We start from the raw sequence: 17,804 nt of genomic DNA, 5'->3' as shown, positions 1-17,804 counted from the left end.
TCTATGTTTTACGAGCCTCTTTATACTTCTCATAGACTGCAAACAGTTGATATAGATACATCTCTAGAGGATATGGCTCTGAATTGGTTGGGCGATGCACAGAAGGAATTCCCCTCCACAAAGAGGAAGATGAAATAGGGGAGGCCATTATGCAGCTACACTCGGGTAAAACTCCTGGCCCTATAGGGCTACCAGCTGATTTTTATAATCCATACCCTGGCACAATAGTTCAGATCCTGAAATCAGTCTATCAAGAGCCAAAAGAGATTGGCCTGTTGCCACTTTCCATGAGTGAGGCGATGATAATTATCTTACTCCAGCCTGGCAAGCCAGCAGAATATTGTGACTCTTACAGGCCTCTAACCCTTATAAACTGAGATGCTAAAATCCACGCAAAGATTCTTGCAAACTGCGAAAGCCTCTTGATGACTTTTCTGGTGTGACCTGACCAGTCAGATTTCAAACCTGGGTTGGCTACCGCACTTAATTTGCGCACCCTGTTTGAGCTCCGTCAAGATATTGACCCAGATCTTGATGTGGTTGCAGTGTTTCTTGATGCCACCTAGGCTTTCAATTCAGTGGTGTGGGATTACCTGATGGTGGTTCTATAGTGCATGGGATCCCCCCCCCCCGAATTTCCAGGCATGGATTGCCCTGCTGTGCTCCCAACCAACAGCTAAAACACAAATCAATGGCACCTGTTTCCTCCCATTTACCATTGAACATGTCACTAGGCAGGGGTGCCCACTGTTGCCACCGCTTTTCACTCTGGTGATGAAGTCCCTGGTAGCCAAGCTATGGCAGCACCACTGCGACTATGCCATCAGATATCCCACCAGGCACATACTAGTATCATTATATGCTGATGATTTCGCTTTATATATCGGAGACCCTGGATCATCCTGAATGGGGTGCTTCGCGGGTTTGTCTACGTTGGTGGCATATCGGTCATCCAGATCAATTGAGAGAAATCTCATCTCTTTCCCTTCACCTCTGCCACTGCGTGATTCCAATCAGACTTCTGCTGCAGTGGTATGGTTCGGAACTCAAGGAATATTGGGAATATTGATCTCCAGAGACAGAGGAGAACTAATCCATGTAAAATATGGTATCGCCCTCGATGCCATAACAGATAAAATCACACAATGGATATCACTGCCGATTTCCTTGGAGGGATGTATTGCCCACATGAAAATGATTATACTACCAAAACTGCTCCATTTGTTCCCCAATATTCTTTATTTGCTGGGGTGGCATTTTTTCAAATCACTGAAAACAAAACTGATACGATTAGCCTGGTTCGGTAAGAAACCCTGTATACAATGGAATATACTCCTGCAACATTTTCTAAAGGAGGTTTCAAGGCACCTGACATGAAGTTCTATTTTTATGTGCCCGGCACAATATGCCATACATTGGTATAGATCCATCCCTTTCATGCCACACCTGTCTGTAGAGTAGAGCTACATGACCCCTATCTCAGCATCTGCTTACCTTGGCATGTGTTTTGACTCTGCCGGGACAATGGATTCCATTGTTGCATGCACTACAGTGGCGTGGGATAGATTGACTAAATGGCTTGGTAGGCCACTACTCTACTCACCACTTATCCCACTGACCTACCACTTTGCCTTTCCTGTGACACATGAGGTGGCCTATAGGGCTATGATTCTTATGTCTGGGCTTAACACTTGGGGAGATCTATATTCTGATGGTCTATTTATTAACCCTGAGCCTTTTTTGCTAAGGAATCACTAACACTGCTAGACATATTTCACTACATCAGACTCCAACACAACGTTGAGGCAGCCATTCATGACTTTCCGCAGGAGACTGCCACATTTAACACTCTACATACCTTGTTCAGCTTCCTCAGTCCTACACATTTGGTTTCAGTTTTATACCATTTGGCTCAGCTTGACGCGTCAGACCTTGAGGGGTGCGCTTAGGCTGGACAGGATTTGGAGCTATGGACATAGCTTACAGATAAACGGTGGTTATATAAATGGTTATATTGCTTCCAGCAGAGAGGGCATATAGCCTCAAGCAGCAGAGTACAAATTACACACTTTAAGTTTCTACAACGTATGTACAGCATGCTTGCTAGTTTGTACCGCTATCACCTACACTCTGACGACAGAGGCAAACACACCACAAAATGCAGAGTGAATACCCTCAGATATTGCCACTGAGTGACTCCTTGACCACAGCGGGCTCTGCAATGGACGCCAATGGCTAGAGGGGGGCCAATGGAGTAAACAGGAATATATGACACAGTAAGGTGCACTGTGGCATCCTTCCAACAAAGTCACATTAAATTACCAGAGGTTTTTACCTCTTGGTTGAGCCTTAAAATATTTTGCAGTCACTAACTTGTGATCTCCACTAGAATGAAGCTCTGTTATTACAGCGGGCTTTGATATTATTCCTGATACACAACTTGGATACTTGTATTGACCAATTCCCGCATAATCCTAAGGACACATGATTCGGTCTATTAACACTGGATCATTCCACTTCAAGTCGCAACTGATACATGCCACATTTGTTTTGGCCATATATAATACAAATGATTCAGTTTATAACAGTCTTCAGCTCTCTAAGTAGTTTCTGTGACACACTGATGTACTCAACCATGCAATATTGTAACTATGACGTGGCCACTGCTATGATAGGAGCTTTACAATGCACTTGAACTAAAATTGGTCAGATTTTAGGGAAAACATTTTCCCTAAATTAATCAAAGATGATCCCTAAATTCCTTCTTGAGAATTGAGAAAACACAAAAACCACTACACTTAGGATGGGTTAACAAAAACAAATAAAATAAACCTATTAATAGAAAAGAATTCTTAAAGTCAAAGCAAATAAACAATGCTTATTCAATACAATAACAAAATATTTAGATAAAGGACTGATTAAACTTAAAACAGATTTCCTATTCAGGAAGGTGGACATTAAGGCAAAAAAAAAACTGAACTGCAGCAACATTTTTGCTGTAGAGAGTGCTTATTTACAACCCTATGATAAAGAGATGGTGATTATCCACTAGAATGAAGGAGCAATTTTGTTCCACCATTGAGCAGACTAATGTGCCACTTTATCTTACCAGCCTTGTAAGGTAAGGCATCCAGCTGGGAGATGCCTAGATTGTGTATGCTAACCACAGGAACTAGCAAAATACCCAGGTGCTGGCACCCACACAGAAGGAATTATGGAAGGGCCGGGAGAAGCAAGGAGTAGTAGATTGGTTTAATCATTACAGAGGTGTAGCCAATTATAATTTATTCCGTGCAGCACCACTCATAATTAATCAGTCACCCTTACCAATCCTTGTGCACAAGGCCTTAGGAAGCTAGGGGTGGACAATTGGTAGATTTCGATCCAACTCTGGAAAAGATTTTTTGATTAGCCGAGCGATTTGCATCCAAAGGTTTGGGTTTTGTTCTGTGTAATATGTTACGTGTACTGTTAAATGAGGTTCATTCATCACTTGAAGGTTTGCCTGGAAGTTTGGGCCGAATGTTCCCATGAAGAGCAGGGTCAATACTGATTTGTGAAGGCGTGCATTTGTTTAGTGTGGCATAATGGGCTAACTATGCTTGGAATGCTACCAGGAGCTATTGCCAGTGGCCAGTATTTCATTTTGCTATTGTGTACTGTATCGCATTGGTTTTAATTAACTGTGCAATAAACTTCTAAACTTCAACTTCAAACTTCTTCAGTGGCCAGAGCATGCTAAATCTAGTTTCCAAACAGGCCACTGTTTTGATGCCCAACCTCTTCTTTTTACTTTCAGCTGTGTCATCCATTTGAGATCTTAGCTCTGTCAGAGTTGTGGTTTTGTAAACTCTTCAGCAGATGTTAAAGGCTTGCTTTAAGGATTGTATATGCTTCTTCCATATGATGGGTACTCACGTTCACTTTCTTAACCAGCGATCTGCGCTGCTGCATTGACCAGCCTTTGAGCTTGCCGAGGGACTCCAGTGATTGGTTGACGACGCTGGGCGAAAGACTGACAATTTGGTCCCTGTTGAGGCCAGTGGCTGCTTTCCCCAAACTCTTCAGTGTGTCGGATGTGAGATTCTTAAAGTCTATGTACTTAAGTAGCTTCTGGTAAATCTGCAAAGGAAAAGAAGACATCAAGAATTAGAGCTGCAGTGACCATGATGGGGCAGAGGCGGGAAATGTAAAGGGCTAAACAATGTATTTTTATTTCTAGAAATTTCCATCCCCGGTGAAACTGAAAATCGGCAATTTTAAACCTTGAGGGTTTAGAAATGGCATCATCAGTTCTAACAAAAAAGGAAGATGAGGCGACCTGTAAGGTTACCTCCCAAATCTTCAGATTCCAAACTTAAATATACTATGTTTGTGTTTGACTACTGCTCAACGGATCAAAAGATTCTAGCAGTGCTGTGGTAACCTTCCCAGCATCCTCCTCTGCGCGTGACTAGAGGTCTTGATAATAAATGCCACACTTTAGGCGTCACTAATTCACGAATGGGGATTGTTTAACATACAGTCAGGGCTCATCTTTCCAGGCAAGAATGCCATGCCAGGCCTAATCCTTTATTAGAAATAATCATCTTTTTGCATTGTTGCAGCTCACGCCCTTAAACATAAATGTATAACATCAGTAAAGCTAGCTTAACACACCCCTGCCGAAATTTCACAAGCCTCTTCAGGCGAATACACTCCTATTCTATATAGATGTAGGGCAGACCCCTGTATGTTACCCCCCCCACACTATAAACTTGCCCCTCTCGCTGCTCAGCAGAACATTTTCTCGCAGGTTTGCCGACCATGCACAAGTTTAAAAGGGGAAACTGCCACTACAACGCGGCCGTTTCCACGAATACCTTAACCACGCATGCAGTACAACGCATGCGTGGTTACCACGAAAGCCTTTACCACACATACCTTTAATACAAGGTATGTAGTAAAGGCATATGTGGTAAAGGTTAAAAGTAAAAAAAGGGGGCTTTGGGGGTCTCCCCCCCAAAAAAACAAACTCACCAGAAGTCCCGTCGGGATACGCAGACAATCAGCGTCGTTTAAGAGAAAACGGAAAAAAACTTCCGCTTCCTCTTAACGACGTATGACGTCAACACGGAAAAATTCGAGGAAAAGCTTATGCGTAGAAATACCATTCCGTTGTAACGCATTCATGGTAAAGGCATGCGTAGCAACGTAATGCGTTGTAAGAACATACAACCGTTTAAAAGCCTCCCCCTTTGATGGAATTCTGCTATAGTTCACGTATAAACCAATGCATCTATGCAGGGTAGTGTCTGATTTTGCATAAGGGGAGGGATGACTCAACACCTTGCTATTGGGGTTGGGGTGAGCCAGAGTGAAATCCGGACCCAAGCCTCTCTAATATCTTCACCCACGATCTGAAGCCCTCTTGGTTGGTTGTCGGAGGAGGTGTTTCTGCATCAGGCACACAGACACAACCCTATTTTGTCTTTTGCTCGTACCACAGTGCTGGTGGCCTTCACTAAGAATTCTCTTCTTGCTTTTTTATGGGATTTGATTAAATATAGCAAGATAAACAGATATTAATTAAGGTGACACACCCATACATTGAAAGTCTTTAGGAAGCATCCAACATTTTAGCATAACGTCAACATATTCAAATGGTGGCCAAGTCTATCCGAAGATCACTTGAGATAAAAAAGTGATAAAAAACGCAGATGTGCCGCGGACTTCACAGGGTGACAGTCATTTGACTTTGCTACAGACTTCAGCAGCAATATTGAGATTCCATTATGTAATGATGAAAAGGCTTAAGACTTTACAACGATGCTGTTTTACCAACACCATGGATTACAATTGTGGAATCACACAAACGATTTATTGATGGCTAAAGCAGAAAGTGATTTTTGAGGCAATTAGTGGGTTACCTAATCAGCTCTCTTCCTTTATCACTGAAGAGAGGCACTGGATTCAATCAATTAATAACTCTGTTAGATCGACTGGAGTGTAATTCTGGACTCGACTTTGGTATAAAAAAGCAAAAGTACATATAAGAGAAAGAAAGTATTGCTGACCTTGGAACATGTTTGCAAAATCCCCTGTCTGCCTCACCTCAAGACTATATGTAATTCTGCAAGAATTGAGACTACACTGTCACCCACACCCAGGCCTTAACAATTCTCTAGCAGGGACACAAACTGGCCTTCAGCTACAAGTAAACAGAGGCCCTCCATACTCACTGGTTGAGGAATGCAGGCTACGGCTTTGTGGGCAAGCATTTAATCCCCTCTAGAAGCATGACACGTACTGATAGTTAAACTTATGCTTACCCTACAAACAAGCACTGGCAAAGCCCATAGGTCTGGTGTTGGCTGATAGCATTTTGGCAATTTTTGTTTTGATTTGTCATGTTTTTTGTGGAACTTTATTGTTCAAGACACTATCAGGCCCTCATTAATCTAAAAAAAAAAAATATTGGCTATAGACAAAAAAATGTTTGGGTCTCAAAGAAGCAAACATTACCATAGTACTTCCCAGGTACTGAAGGGAACTAGTATGCATGTTGGATGAGCTCCTTTTGAAAAAGCAGAATGTCAGAAGTCACAGGGAAGTCAGCCAGTAACTAATGTCGGCTTACAGAGTGCCCTTTGATGCACGCTGGAGTGGGTGGAAGAAAAATGTGAATGATGGAACCAGAGACTGATGTATGAAGTCTTTCTGAAACTCCCTATAAGTATGTTATACATATAGTTTTAGCAAAATTACAAGGTCTTGGTTAACACAGACCTAAAAAAGTCAAGTGGCCTGGCTTTGGCTGCCAGTCTCTTGCATTTTAAAAAGAAGGTATGAAAGAAGACAATAAATTAAGAGGGAAGGAAAAAAAGAAAGAAGTCAAGAAAGAAATGAACAAATCGGGAAATAAATCAATCAAAATGGAAATCAAGAAGAAAGAAGAAAAGAAAGCAGAAAGGAGAATAAAAAAGAAAGAAAGAAGTTAGGCAAGAAAGAAAGAAGGCAAGAAAGACAAAGAAAGAAGGAAGGATAGAAGTAAAGAAAGCAAGAATGAAGGAAAGAAAGGAATAAAGAAAATAAAAAAAGAAAGATTAAAGAAAAGAAAGAGAAGTAACAAAGAAAAGATAGAAGGAAAGAATGAAAGAAGGAAGGAAAGAAAGAAAGACATGTTTGTAAAGAATGATAAAGCCTACTGTTTAGCTTATATTCAGAGTTCATATGTACTGGGAAAGGAACTTACAACAGCATCTGCAGTAGATGGGATTTGATCAAGCTAGAATGTGCACTGTGCTCACATCTAAAGCATCCTACAAACACATCAGGCTCTAAACATGGAGACAACACTAAAGTCATTATAAAGCAAAAACAAAACGCTGCTACTGAAGGAAACAACAACTTTGTGTGTGGATGTGCTCCTTGTGAAAGAGCAAAATACAGTCACTCAAGGTGAAGGTAACCAATGGCTTGCGTAAGCTGAATGGTTTTCGCCCTGATGCAAGTAGCACAGTTTTCTCAGCCAAACTATTGCCAGATTCAGTGTCCTAGCTTGGCTGTCCCCTTGTAGCTCTTCTGTTGAAGGTGCCGCCGCCGCCACCGCCAGCTGCTGTTGAGTGGCCTACACTGCACTGCTCCTGGCTGCGTCTACCTTGCCTTGCTGTTGCGGATGGTTATTGAGTCACAGGCCCCCTACTGCCCATGTTCCTCTGACTGTCACCTCGATGGTTGGCCCTGCCCTGCTGGGCTATGAGCTAACCGCATCCCTGACACTTCAGGAGAAACCCAGTTCTGGAGTGGCATGCCCTGAGCTTCTGCCTGACCCAGCAAATAGCCTGCTGCTGTTTGTGTTAATGGTCGTGGCTACACTAGCTGGTTGAGGGGCTTAAGTAACCTGCCATTGCATTGACAGAAGAGCCTGCTGTGGACAAAGTATCTCTGGGCCCATATGCTGCCAGAATGCCATCGCTGCATGCTTGCCCTGTTCGGCCGCTGAGCTGCTCCTGTGCAGCTGTTCTGTTGTGGGGGTTTTGTCTCAAAGTGCTGCCATCCTGCAACTGCACTGGGGGACCTGTATCAAGGTTGATTGGTTAAAGTGGTATGCACCACTCCCATAGTTTTGGACGCCCTGCATGCCTAACCAGGCCCCCTCCGTGCAGTACTGCTGGCTGCACAAAATGCCAAGCATGGTGCTGCTTGTTAACCCGCTCCCGGCTGCTGACACACAGTGAACATATTAATGATTTATGAGAATAATCTGTAAACATTCAGTTTTTATCATTTGTGTTTTTCTAATATTAACTGATCATAGTTGAGCATATGGTCTCAGCAAACAACTTCTAACACTTCTTTTTAAGACAATGTCATAATTCACAACTTGTTTTATAGGTAACTAGCTTACCCGTCGCGCGTTGCTGCAATCTCCGAAGAAAGGAAATTCAAGGAAACTCGTTATGATAACATTCAATTTACATTGTGTCATTTTTATTGAAACTTATTTATTTTAATATGGAAAACATTTCAAAGTGTCATTTTAATCTATTTATTTATTCGAGTGCTTGTGGATACTCGATTTTTTGTTTTTCCGTCTGGTGCGTACATCAGTATTCGAAAGATTATGAGGGCACTGGGGGTTGATATTTAAAAATAAATTTATGCCAGAAACCTTCGCGGGAGTGTACTCAACAACTTTCCAAAGTTTTCTGGCGATCGGATGAATTCTGTTCTAATTCTATTTATTTATTCGAGTGCTTGTGGATACACGATTTTTTGTTTTTCCATCTTGTGCATACATCAGTATTCGAAAGATTATGAGGGCCCTGGGGGGCCGATATTTAAAAAAATGTTATGCCAGAAACCTTCGCGGGAGTGTACTCAACAACTTCCCAAAGTTTCCTGGCGATCGGATGAATGCTGTTTTAATTTTATTTATTTATTCGAGTGCTTGTGGATACACGATTTTTTGTTTTTCCGTCTTGTGCGTACATCAGTATTCGAAAGAATATGAGGGTCCTGGGGGGGGCCGATATTTAAAAAAAATGTATGCCAGAAACCTTTGCGGGAGTGTACTCAACAACTTCCCAGAGTTTCATGGTGATCGGATTAATGGTGTTTTATTTCTATTTATTTATTCGAGTGCTTGTGGATACTCGATTTGTTGTTATTCCGTCTGGTGCGTACATCAGTATTCGAAAGATTATGAGGGGCCTGGGGGGTCGATATTTAAAACAAATTTATGCCAGAAACCTTCGCGGGAGTGTACTCAACAACTTCCCAAAGTTACATGGTGATCGGATGAATGGTGTAGTAATGCATAAAGACAGACAGACAGACAGACATACATTCGTTTTTATATATAGATAGAGCAACATTTTTTTAGTATATCAACATTTGATGGAATACAAACATTAGTTCTTGTGAAAAATGTAAATAATTGTACATCTAATAGCATAAGAAGTGAGGACAGCCTATAGTGCAATGGGTGTGATTGTGTCAGTATTGAAAGACAATGTTAAGCATGATTTTGGATGGGCATGCAGAGGTGAAGTTTACACTTATAGATGGTTAGGTGGAAATTGATAGAGAGGGAAAAGGGGTGGTGAAATAGCAGTCACAGTGTGGTCGGGACATTTCTTAGCTTGGAGGTTTTTACGATAAGCATGGTGGGATATCACTGACTAATGATCATGGAGCATGCAGGGATAGCACTGGCTAATGATCCTAGATCATTTGGGAGTTGTTCTAGATACGAGAGTATGTTGTTAAATGTGCATTACATTGCATTGCTTGTTTGCATTCCTCAAATTTAGAGGTGGCCTTGTTTCTTTTGGCATTTACAAAAAAAGAAGCTCTTGTTTTGATTTTAAGAATATGATTATAAGGTGGTATTCAGAGTCATGTTTATGATATCGTAGGAGGATGAGAGGCATAATGGATAATGTTTATAGAAGGCTTGTTTGATGACAATGTTAAAGTAATCAAATTATGTGCTGGGTGGAGTGGAGTGAGGTCATTCAGAAGCTTGTGCAGGAATATTGGCTGGGAGAATAGGGAGTGTTTCTATTTGGAAGTGGTGGATACTGGCTTATTGGGAGTGGTGGGGGAATGCTGACTAACATGACTATTAAATTATCAGATGGAGATGGGGTAATTGTCTGTTTGGAGTTTAATAGTGTGCCTTATACACGTACAAGCACTAGGGTTTCCTTGGCAATGTACTCGTAAGAGGTGAGTGTTAGAGTGTGGTAAGAACGTAGCTGTGATTTCTGAGTATCGCATTGAAGTCGATAAAAAGGAGGATTGGGGTGATGTGCTTCAGTGAGCTGGGTTTGACAAAGAAGTGATTTTTGTAGCTTGGAGATAGATTGATCTAATATTTGCTTTGAAAGAGGCCATGTCCAGTATTACACTATTATTGAAAGAAGGTCAGAAGGATGGCTTTTGTAGTTGTGAAAATGCTTCTTAACCCACTCTCCCTTCTTGGTGCTTTGTTAGGAGTGTGTTGGAAAATTGGTAATACCAAGGCTGCAGGTGTAGCTGAGCTCTTAGAGCCATTCCAAATCTCTGCAAAAAAGTGTAAGGGTTATGTGAGTCAAGTGGTCAGTGATGAAGGATGTTTTGTGGTGAACCTGTTCACAAGTTTCATAGCCAAAATCAGACTGAGTTCATTAGAGGTGTTGCATTATAAATCAGTGGCCTGTTTGACTGTAAGCTTTAGTTAGTAGATAAGGTGACTTTTGCGAAATTTGAGAATGTGGTGTGTGTAGTTACAGCATATGACTCCATAGGTGGTATGGAGTAATGTGTGCCAGTGGGTTATCAGTTTCGCTATACACAGCGGAGGATTTGTGGAGTGTAAGGCAAACAAGTTAGGTAGGATTAAGCATAGTGATATGGTTAGGGAGACCAGGTGGGGCCATGGTAAATTAAACAATACAAGAAAAAGTAGTGTGAGTTCAGGTGGTCATGTTACTCGTGATGTTCTTTTATTGAACTCACAATTTATATTATAATCCCATAGCTGTTGGGTTTAATTGCAAAATCAAAATTGACTGCAATGTCAGCAGCAGTGTGGTGTGATGCTAATGTGCAGCAAGTATATCTTACTTTCAACCAGTTGCTAGCTGATATGCAGCTTAGATTGAGAGTCACTTATTGTTTGAGCCAAGTAAATGGTCTAAAGTGAAGAATAATCAAAATATTTGTGGCAGGCTCTTTGCCAATCGGACTGCACCAAATTAATCTGCCATCATACGTAGTTAATTGACTACATTTAACTGAATGCCTGAAATGATATAGATGGTTGATCTCTTTGTATACCACCTTCGGGTGGAACCCAGGTTCCTTAGCCATACTTGAATATTTATTTGCTTTGGAGGTTCACTGTGGTGGGATAGGTTATGCATCCAAATCTGCCTCATATTGTAAGACTTTGTGTGCATATCCTGCTTAAATGCCCTTGTCTGCAGCACATCTCTTTAAATACTTTTACTTTAAGGCTAAAGTCAGGGACACAACCTCTTGCTACTCTTAGCCTCGGGGCTAACATTGAATGTGGGCAGGTGGAGATTGGCAGATTATGTGCCTGGATAGGATAGGAGGGCTAGATATCGTATCTTTACATGACCTTCCTGGTTATGAAGAATCTGGAGGATAGAGGGCTACTGTAAATCAGTAGGCTCGCCCATTGTCTCCATTGCACCCTTTCTCTGATGTAAAGGACTTGTGGTGTGTGGATCATTTTCCACAGTGCACATCGTCAAAGATAGCTGCTTTACAACTCCAGGCAGATGGGTAGCACTGCCTTGTTCCTTTGGTCTTATGACCAGAATTAATTATGAGAAGGAGGGAACAGGTGGATCATACCCCTGGACCTAAGAAAGCAGCGGGTTAGCACTTTGCCTGACCTTCTGGGTTGCAGAGGCTTGGTAAGGAGAGAGAGGTTTGGGGGAGCTGTGGGCTTTAGTTCTGGTTTACAGTACCTCCTTCCTAAGGTGCATTGCAACCATCATTACAAGAATGGTGAAAAAGATAAACAGTGCAACCAAGATAGAATTACTATACGATTATACTCCTACCTAACACTTCCTATACTATCGAGAGCATAGTGGGAGTACCCTCTGCCAAATCCAGTGGGATAGCCTAACCCCCCCCCCCATACCTCAGTGTAATGTATCAGAAAGCCGGCCTGTGTAAAGAAGGTTATTGTCCTTTGTAGAATAGAGGCCAGACTCAGCAGTACTGCATCTCAGCCACAGTTCGTCACGTTCCAGGACAATCCCAGCAGAAGTGCTTCTCTAATAAATGTAACACAGAAGCCATTTACCTAATAAAAACACTGTTTCAACTACACTCTTGTCAAAGGTGCAGTGCTGATGTGATGGTGTGTCTGGAGCCTTAGAGCTGTCTCTAACCAGACAATGTAAATGCAAGGACATCATGTTCCTTGCTCATAGCCTTGTACATTGTGGATGGATAAAATGATAATAGTGCTTACTAACAAATTAACTACATGTAGAATGACTTCTCAGCAGACAATCATGTAAATGTAAATAATGTAAAAAGTCACCATTGGAAATGGATGTCAAGCTAAAATGTGAAACTAAAATGGAAACTGAGCATGGGCCCTGTTGTTCCTCACAACTCCCACTCTTTGCCTGGAAGGACACTCAGCTATAAATATAAAAGCCAAACTAAAATATTAAAAACATTGCTAATAAAATATACGTTAATATTAAAAGCAAATGAAAGCTGTAAAAAATGGCAATATAGAAATATGACAATAATAAAAATCAAAAATTGTCTATTTAGTCTAAAACTAGGGGCCGAATTAAAAATCTAGGAGACTCCCGAAATGCCTTCCATGTTCAAAGAGTCAGGAGGGTGCAGGAAGGAGCCCACACCCACAGACGATGCATCCACAGTCACTTGGGAAGGAAATTCCAAAGGACAAATGTGGTCATATCTATCCCAATAAACATATGTTGAATGTTTGTCAGCCGGTAGTGTAACCGCAATAGGAGATCAAGATCCCATGAATTCATGAGCCGAAGCATCGGTGCTGGCGGGTGAAAATAGCTCATAATAAGCATCCGGCAGCAGTGGCAGTCTCTTTGGACAGCACTGAAGCTGAGCCCTCAATGGACACATTTTCATATTTATATCCATAGAGAGTGCCAATTGCATTGAAGACATAAGTCTAGAGCACATTTGAAAGGGCACCCCAGACTGCGGAACACAGGCTGCATGCAGTGTAAACACAGGTCTAAAGGACAAAGAAACGTTGTTGTTCAGTTCCTCGAGTAATGCCACTTCAAAGCACTGCATCATGCATACATAAATCAGCAGGATGTGTGGTAAGTCCATCACCATTTGACATTGAGGTGGATTGTACATTGCGGAGCAACAAATATAGGACCATATGTGCAATAGGAAGTAACAACACCAGCGGTATACTTCCAAATACTCTGGAAACTAAGAGTGAAAAAGGAAGGAAACACTCTGAATACAGTCTGGAAAGTGCTGACAAAGCCAGACCCAATAGCTTTAAAAAAGTGCTCCACTCTCCACTCCCACGGCATCTGAAGCATCAAATATTCGGTGTAGAAGTTGACCAAAATGCTGAGGCAATTTTGTGCGCAAGAGTGATTGTACTTTTGAGGAAGACTTTTTAACTTGGAGATCAAACGTGTCTTGTACAGATATCGGTGCAACACCCTTTTGAAACAATAAGGTTTTCAGTTGGCTTACCTTATCAAAGTTAACATAAAATATAGTAATTGAGGGCCATAAGGTAACTTCTCTAATCTCATGCGTTGGTGAAAATAACATATTAGTACAACAAGTCTCAACCCTGGAAACCGTTACCATGTATGGCACCCCTAGTTTCATTAGCCAGGTGAGGCGAAGTGTGTGCCTCCTACCTAGAAGGTAAGACGGGGCTGGCCTATATAGGAACCTGAGATGTAAACAATATAACATCGACGGGAATATGCAGTTATCATACCCATTTTGTGCTTGAACCCCAATGCGTTTCTGGCTTGCAATTTAACTGATCTATATGTTGTCTGTGCCTTTTGTCTCCATTTTGTTTTCTAGTAAGGAGGACCAGTACCTGCCAAGAGACAATCGGTTTACTTGCAAGAGACGTAACGTAAAGAATTCTCTTCATATATTATATTTGAACACACCTCCAGTTTGGGGGCACAAGCAGTAGCGAGATGTGGTCCTGAAGAATGCAGCAGGGCACCTCGCTGGGTCCATAGTCTGCAGAAACATGTCGACCGTAGAACATCAATAATAGTAGTTATTTGTTTTCCTACTATATCTCAGCACATTTTTAGCATTGGAAACGTAGGAGATACCTAATAAAGTTTTTCTCTCCTAGTTCTCCGATTTTATATTCCCTCACTATTTTTCACACCATCAAAAAAAAAATGTTTTCTTTCATGCACTGCTTTTTTAGCTTTCACGGTTATCTGCCTTACACCACATAACACATTAGGGCAACCACCTCTTTGAATATCGAGTGGTTGCAGGATTGCTCTCCTCGTTGTGAGGAGCCCCAAATAATGAAAGGGGCGGAACCGATTGAAAACTGATCGGTACTTTTTCAATTGTGGAGGTATCCTGTGGCACTTGATTCACTTTGGTCCTGCATTTTTTGTTCTGGAGCTTCAGGCATTGTTCAACAGTTTTATTTTACAGACCCACAATCACTTTTTTGTGCATTTACTGTCTGAGTGGGAATGTGATTGTATGTGGTCTTTAAAACTTTTCCTTGGACCCCTTTCTCTAACGGTTGTGTTATATAACCCCTAGTTTCATCCCACTACAACCATGGTGGTTCAGGATCAAATAGATTCCATTTGAAAGTAAATTGAACACTGGCCAAATTAAATAGACTGGGCGCCCTTCAGATAACATGCCGAATTGGCCCTGGATGCACAGCATGCTCCATGAAGTGTCACCTCTTTATAAGCTAGTAAATGGCCGAAAGAAGTTTCACATTCATTTCCGCTAATAAACACTTAAGTTTCCCCACTCCTACATTTGTAATCAAATGGCAAAACCCAGGTTTTGTTAATAAAACTCTCCCCTAAACCTTAATATCTGCCTGCTTGAAAGTGTTCCAGACAAGATGTAAACTGAAATGTTGAAATTAGTAATGTAATAAACCCATGGATCAGTTATACAACAGATGTGGTTTCGACTACTGGAAAAGGTAATTTCTCTAAATTGTGTAGGTTTAGAATTGTGTATGTCGCATCTTTCTTTGCCATCAGTCTTTGTATGCATGTTAAATTGTGAGGCAAAAACATTTCTGCTGCATTCAGATATTTCCAAGGTACACAGGTTGATTTTAACACCTTCAGTGTCCAACTCATTTTCATAATTGATCTTAGCTGGCTTTTCCCCTGCTGGAGGAGAGACATATCATTCTGTATTATATTAAATGCAGAAGATACTATATTATTCAAAGAATACATTTGAGTTGACAATGCAGTCGTGCCATTGTCCACAACAGCCAATGCATTTTCAAAATTGATGTTGTTAATTTGTCTTAAGTGTTCAGCCGCTTCTAATTGAGAGGTTTTCCCAAGTTTATTATAAGCTGCATATATGAATCTTGTAGAACGTGGTGACCTAGGACCCAAAAAGAAATCTTGTAAATCCATGTCATCAGAAAGGAAAGAAAGATGTTATTTAGGTGCAGAAAAGGTGGAATCTGTAACCATTGCTGGCATAACTTCCCTACGTTATAGGTTGTAACTCCCCTGAATATTGTGATTCATGTATCGGGGGACTGGTCTGCTAGCTTTAATCCCCATGGAGGGTGTTCAAAAATGTGTTGTAGAACCATTAGTGCCGAATTGCCACACTAACCACCCATCTTAACCTGAAATTGAAGAATTGAATGCACCATTCTGCACCATACTATTGAGCTGGTTTTCTCTAAAATTTGAACAGTGTTGCCAATTATCAAAATGTGCAATAGAGGGAAAGCTAGGTGTGTAATTTCTTTAATTTTAGCCAAACCTAGGCAGGGAATCTTCTGCACAGTTTTGTTTCAAAATATCCTTTGTCTAGTGATCAGACAAGCCCTAAATATAGCATCACTGCCCGGAACTTGCTAGGGGTGGACAGAACTCGTGGAGTTGAAAATGTAAATGTAAATGTACATGTATTTATATAGCGCAAATCACCGACACGGTATCTAAGCGCTTGCTTAGGGAACCCGTCCTGGTATTCCCCTGTGATATACCCCGGCAGGGTATCCACAAGGTGAAAGCCAGGCATCCCGCCGCGAGGAGCCGTGGTGGAGATTAAGCAAGCTATTGCCCAGAGTCGCAGAGTGTGACCCCGTGAGTCAAGTAGGCACCGGAACTAGAATGATCGAGTCCGTGGAATTTTTGGGCCCGAGACCCGCCGAGGCGGGGAATCAAGCCCTAGTCCACGGCCGATCTCAGCTTCCGGGTCTGCCGCTTCTAACCACTGAGCCACGCTTCTCCACTCCACTTCTACTCTGTGGAATTACGTGGAGTCACATAAAAACTCTGTCAGATTTCACAGAGCTCAGCCCACCCTATGCTTTAAGTAAATTTGTATATGGCGGTGGTGACGTCTCTAAGAGGAGGCTTTAAAGCACTGCGCAAGATTGGTAAAAAGGTGTGTTCTGCATTTAAGGAACACAAAGTCACTGTGAGAGGTGGTTGGGAGGGCATAGTGGAAGTGTTGGAGTGTGTTCATTTTCAGTCGCTGAGTGAGGAGAAGCTGGCAGCCGGTGAGTTCTGGCTTGGCCTGGTTCCCGTGATGGTCAGATCCTTAATGGCAGCATCTCAATGAAAATGTATTTCCCTGGTAGCTCAATATGTGGCAGAATAAGGCCAAACTAATAACAAAAAGACTTCAACATCTTAGATGGAAATACAGTCCTCCTTGGTGGCTTTGAAGAGAAACTTCAGACTCCTTGATCTTCACAGGCCGGCTAAAGCCTCTCCTCAGAATAAGGCTTGAATGAAGGCCCATCATGAAAGTGAAGTTTGAGACACAGATGCTCCACTTGCACTTTGTCTGCCAGAGCGGGGCATATACCACCCTGGGGGTGAGGCAGAGCATGGACACATGGGGAGAACAGAGACCATGAAAGTCTTCAGCAAGGTTTACCAAATTTTACATATCTAATAGGTAAAATGAAATCCAGGAGCATGTGCTCCTGCACATGTGTGCTGCTGAGGCACGGACCAGCTCGGCTCTCACCCGGCTGTGGGAGAACGCATGTAGGTTTTGTCAGAGGAGGTGTTGCCGAAGGAGGGGTGGGCCTGAGCTGTGGTGAGAAAGACTCTATCATTCACGAGGATATTGGAAGAAGTCTGTTTGTTAATGGGCCCTGAGCAGCCTCCCTATATCACTTACACACCTGCTTCCACCTCACAAGAACATGTCAATGTGCACCATGGTGTGTGCCAGTCAAGGACTGAATACCAGCGCTGCACGGGTACAATTCACACTTATACAGGCATACATTTATATCTACACATTTAATTGCAGCATCACATCCAACACTATGTCTGCATCAGGGATTTGAATGAACCTGAATGCTAACATTTATCACATATTATACGTAGGTGGTGGCACCAGTAAACTCGGTCAAGCGGCTGTTGGGGCAGAGTTTTTGCCAAACTCCACACTCCAAGCAGAGCACGGAGTGGGAAAACTATGCAAACTCCGCCAGTGGAGTGGAGTTTATCACCCAGTATTAAAACTTGCCATTGTTGTGTGTTTCCTAAATTGTTTAAAATCAATGTTTTCCATCT

The 17,804-nt window shown here is 42.0% G+C and overlaps 1 protein-coding gene across 1 annotated transcript in view; it reads right to left on the bottom strand.

Annotated features, from left to right (window-relative positions):
* Window positions 1-17,804, bottom strand: part of LOC144824243 (otoancorin-like) — an 84,915-nt gene that overhangs the window by 33,696 nt on the left and 33,415 nt on the right. The window contains exon 4 of the mRNA XM_078683385.1: window positions 3,919-4,122. Within this exon, the coding sequence (XP_078539511.1) occupies window positions 3,919-4,122 (204 nt within the window). The remainder of the gene's footprint in view (window positions 1-3,918; window positions 4,123-17,804) is intronic.

The sequence above is a fragment of the Lissotriton helveticus genome, chromosome 3_1 (assembly GCF_964261635.1).
Source record: "Lissotriton helveticus chromosome 3_1, aLisHel1.1, whole genome shotgun sequence".
NCBI lineage: Eukaryota > Metazoa > Chordata > Amphibia > Caudata > Salamandridae > Lissotriton > Lissotriton helveticus.
The sequence above is the reverse complement of the archived record's forward strand: the minus strand, read 5'-3'. Positions and strand labels throughout refer to the sequence as shown.